Below are 5,002 nucleotides of genomic sequence, written 5' to 3' on the forward strand. Positions count from 1 at the left end.
TCAGTCTTGGGCTCTTTACCTTAGGAAAGACATTGAATTGTTGGAAAGGGTTACTAGAATGGTGCCTGGGGTGGAGGGGTTGTCATATGAGGAGAGGTTGAAATCTCTCAAATTATCTTCTCTTGAAAAAAGAAGAGTTGGGAGGGATCTGATTGAGGTGTTTAAGATTGTAAAGGGAATTGATAGTTTTGATGTATCATCTTTTGTTATATTTAACAATGAGAATATAAATTCTCAAGTATAAATTTTGGCAAGGTATGAGTCATCTTCAGCTAAGACAGTTTTATATTTTTAGCAGGGTGGTTAGCCTTTGGAAGGGGTTGTCTTCAGATGTGGTAGAGGCAGTAAATTTAAGTGAGTTTAAGAAAAAGCTTGATAAGTATATGAATGAAAAGGGTCGGGTTTAAAATTTTATTATTATTATTATTTTAATCATTTTAATTTAGTTTTGAGGATGGAACAGCCGAGATAGACCAATAGGTCCCATGTTGTCCTAAAATATTATGTTATGTTTCATGAATTGTATACAATATTTATGACTGAATGTGAAAAAACCTTCAGAACTGTTATTCATGCAGAAGGTAGACCAACCTGTTATTAGGTATAGTTTGTAATGAAGTGATAATGTCAATGATTTTTCTCAGTTAATGTTATTTGAAGCTATCTGAGAATAAGTATTTATACCATTTTAGGTATTTCAGGGAGAAATAAGGGTGTTAGAGGCCTTGGCTGCATCTGGCCTAAGATCTGTACGATATGCAATGGAAGTACCTAATCTGACTCAGATTATTGCAAATGATGTCTCTCATCAGGCTGTAGAAAGCATGAAGAGAAATATCAAACACAATAAACTAGAAGGAATTATTATCCCAAGCAAAGAAGAAGCTGCGTATGTATACCTTAATTTACTGAGAAATTGAATGTTTGAATTTAAATGTCATTGTATCAAAGCAAATAAGCACAGTTTATATATATTGATAAAAGATTCTTTGATATGAATGAAAGACTGATGAATATTTTAAGGAATCAATGAATGGCTAAGATTTTAATGTTAAACATAATATGTTTTTTATTCTACTTTTTAAATAAATTCTGTATTAAAGAATTGGAGTTGTAAAGTTTTATGCATAGTCAAAATTTTGTTGTTTTGTTTATGAAAATTCTAAATTGTGTCATCTACATATTTTTTTCGCTTGTTGATTTTATATATTGAAAAGTGTGTTTGCGTTACATGTATCTTACATAAAGCTTTTCTGAAAGTATGTGTGACAACATTATTAACTACAACCTAAATAAATAAATGTACTTTAAAGTATTAATATTTGCTTTAAACATATCTACATCATATACTATTTTCTCAAGAAAAACCCTTCAATTTTATCAGGTTGTTGATGTACCAACATCGTTCCTTTAGCAGAAGGTTTCATGTTGTCGATTTAGATCCATATGGTAGTCCCTGCCAATTTTTGGATGCTGCTGTCCAGGCTGTACATGATGGAGGTCAGGTTTAGTGTATTTTATGACTGATAAAATTATTTATGATTGTTTCTGCCCCCATCTTATTTTTGTGTTAACCCTAAAATCCCAGCATGGAGTAACTATGACGCTATACAAGTTAAACCTGTATACTAAACTAACCACAGTGGTGTTCTAGTTTTACAATGATATACAGATGCTATTAAAGAACTCCACAGTAACATATAATTATAAACAAGTTGCAAAAAGTATATAAACATGCAGAAAAAACTTAAAACATATAATTATTGATGTCTTCCTTAAAAACAAAATTATTGAAAAATTGAAGTGAACTTACAAAATTGATACTACACATATGGAATATTATACTAAATTTTTACCATTAATGTTTCTTATTTTTAAGCCATATATTTTAGTTGTACTCTCTTTCTGTATTTTCAGAGAATGCTTTGGTTTAAATAATGTAAATAGTAAATAATTATCTGTGAGCTTTAGTAGAATTAAAATAAAAAAATTACTTCATTTATTTGAGATGGTACAGAGTTTTAATATTGATATTAAACCATTTCAGACATTTTCTTGACACAAATAGTATAGTACATACAGTTGTTAAAAGATATTTCCAAATTGGACTAACCCCTTTCACACAAAAACTACTTGGATTGTTGTCTGCCCTCTAATCATTACTCAAATAATTTTTAGTAATCAACGCACCAGTCTTTATACTCCACCAGTTTCATGCCATTTCTGAACATGTGCATATCATGTCACTACTCTCCACCAATAGTATTGCATCACCTATAATGGTGCAGCTAGCTTCCTCTGCTATTTCCACTTAATCCTCACTTGTTTGATTGGCATGATATACTTTAGACATATGTTTAATTTTTCGAGTGTGACTACAGTTTTTGATTGAGCTTTGTTGCCTTTGTTCAACAATTTATAATTTTTGCATTTGATTTCATATGTTTCCACAAATTTGAATTCGAAATTTACTTGTTCCCAAATTCTATGTGTTTTAGTAGGAATTCAGTGTTTCCTGTTGTGGACATTGATATTACCACAACAGGCAACAATGCATAGGGTTGACTTTATCTACTGAGGAAGTATGTGCCTTGGATTTATAGTCTTATTATCAGCCATCATTTCTTCTTCTTTTCAACATGACGCTGTTTCTAATTTTAATCAGTGTAGGACTTATTTCTCTGTCCTTGTCTAGATTACTTTCTCTGGCTGGTACCTTAGATATTACGTATTATTACATTTTCTCAGTAATTTTTGTCAGTTGACACATTTATTATTTCTATATTCTTTGTGGTCTAGAAAAATTTTGATGTTTGTCAGTCCTTTGTTTACTGGGTATATTTCGATAGTTGGTACTTTACATATCATTACTACTAGTAATTTGTATTCATTGTTTTATCTAAACTTTTTCATGAATATTCAATCTGTGGTAACTCTAAAAGACACACAGAAGTAAGCACAGCACCACAAAAATGTTATAATTCTGAGTAAAAAGAAAAACATCAAACAATAAGCAGAAATAGAATAATAAAATCTTAATCCCAAATACATACCAGACAACGGAACTGAGGTTCTGTGGTTTGCATTTTTTTTTAATCACCAAAACAAAATTGCACTCTACACTTTGGGGCTGTCAGAGTGAGAATAATGACCAATCTACTATTTGGTCTGACAAGAGTATCCCAAGAGTTAGAAGTGGGTGTTCTTGACTAACTCTCTTCTCTCTGGTTTCTCAGCTTAAAATTATGAACAGCTAATGTAGATAGCTCTTTTGTAGCTTTGCACAAAATCTAACAAACAAACAAATCAAATTATGTTTGGAGAGTGAATGTGTAGTATCTGACAATAATCATGATATACATAAATTGAACAATTTATTTTGCTGGGTAAAATTGTGTAAACTTATAATCTTTGTCATTGCTTTGACACCATTAAATTTTTTATGACATTAGTCAATAAGAGTTAACTTTTACAGTCTGTTGGTATATATTCTATACTACTTTACAACAACTACTTGAATTGATTAATAGTATTATTGTTACTCATATTTCAAATATCACATTGACATTCTTTGAAGGGGTTACTGCTTATGTAGATGAGAGTGCAGGTGTGGATTTGGTGTATCTGCATTTTCAGAAGTCATTTTAGATGGTGCCACATAAACGTTATCTCTGTAGGTGTGGGGATGGGTTAGATCATTGAATAGAAAACTGGCTTGACGGAAGAAAGCAGAACATTGTTGTATGTGGAATTCAGTCAAACTGGATTAATGTTACGAGTGGGGTGCCTTAGGGCTCAGTGCTTTTTTTAATTTACATCAAAGACATAGATGAAGGAATAAATTATTCAAATTTGCTCATGACATTAAAGCTTTGGATAAATAAATTGCAGGTGTCTTTTAATTATAATAATTATAAGGTAATGCATGTGGGATATCACAATTTGAATTATGATTTTGATGGGAATAACCTTAACATTGTTATGGAAGAAAAATATCTTGGTGTTCTGGTTCATCAGTCTCTTAAGCCATCTAAGCAATGTGCTGTTGCTAGTGGCAGAGCAAATAGGACTTTAGGTTGTATCTACAGAAATCTGAATACAAGTCTAAAGAGCTTAAAATTTCCTTGTATAGGTCATTTGTTAGGCCATATTTGGAATACTGTGTTCAATCATGGGTTTCTTACCTTAGAAAAGACATTGAATTCTTGGAAAGAGTTCAGAGGAGAGCTGCTAGGATGATACCTGGGATGGAAAGTTTAGCATCTGAAAAGAGGATAAGGTCTCTCAACTTGTTTTCTCTTGAAACGAGGAGTTAGAGGATCTGATTGAGGTGTTTAAGATTGCTAAAGGACTTATAGTGTTATTGAATTATCTTTTTTTATATTTAATGTAGAGAATAGTAAGACTAGGGGACACAAGTATAAATTTTGGCAGGGTATGAGTCATCTTCAGCTAAGACAGTTTTATTTTTCTAATGGGTTGGTTAGTCTTTGGGACAAGTTGCTTTGAGATGTGGTAGATGCAGTTAATTTAAGGGAGTTTATGGGAAAATTGACAAATATTTGAATGATAAGAGCTGGCTTTGAGGTTTTTGTGTTTAGTTTAATTTAGTGGATAGAATGTCTTAAACTGGACCAAAATGTCCCTCGTTGTCCTATAATGTTATATAAACTTGCACATTACATCTCACCACTTCAAGAAGTGTGGTCTTGTTCTGTGGTTTGTCCTTTTCTAGAGTTATTGATATAAAATGAAATTTCTCAGAATTGGTCTTGTTCAACAAATTTAAGAAAATACTTTCTCACAAATGTGAACAATTGTGACGATGAGAAATAATTACAATTTTGCAAATAGTTTTTCTACTGAACAGTTCTGAAAAAATTAAAGAGAGCTGTTCATCAAGTACCTACATTAATGTGATTATTTGTGGTGAACAAACATCATACACATACATCTCTAACATCCTGAAGGAGAAAACTCCTAAAAAGTATCAGCATAGTTT

General features: G+C 31.5%; 1 protein-coding gene across 8 annotated transcripts in view; it reads left to right on the top strand.

The window, feature by feature from the left end:
• Positions 1-5,002, top strand: part of LOC106457777 (tRNA (guanine(26)-N(2))-dimethyltransferase-like) — a 52,279-nt gene that overhangs the window by 7,374 nt on the left and 39,903 nt on the right. For all 8 annotated transcript variants that reach the window (XR_002610250.1, XM_022383808.1, XM_013917221.2 and 5 more), the window contains exons 3-4: positions 693-889; positions 1,385-1,500. Coding sequence is in view for 7 of the 8 variants with exons in the window: in XM_022383808.1 (XP_022239516.1) it covers positions 693-889; positions 1,385-1,500 (313 nt within the window). In the remaining variant the exon portion in view is untranslated. The remainder of the gene's footprint in view (positions 1-692; positions 890-1,384; positions 1,501-5,002) is intronic.

Source organism: Limulus polyphemus, unplaced genomic scaffold, assembly GCF_000517525.1.
Source record: "Limulus polyphemus unplaced genomic scaffold, Limulus_polyphemus-2.1.2 Scaffold372, whole genome shotgun sequence".
In the NCBI taxonomy this organism is placed as follows: Eukaryota; Metazoa; Arthropoda; class Merostomata; order Xiphosura; family Limulidae; genus Limulus; species Limulus polyphemus.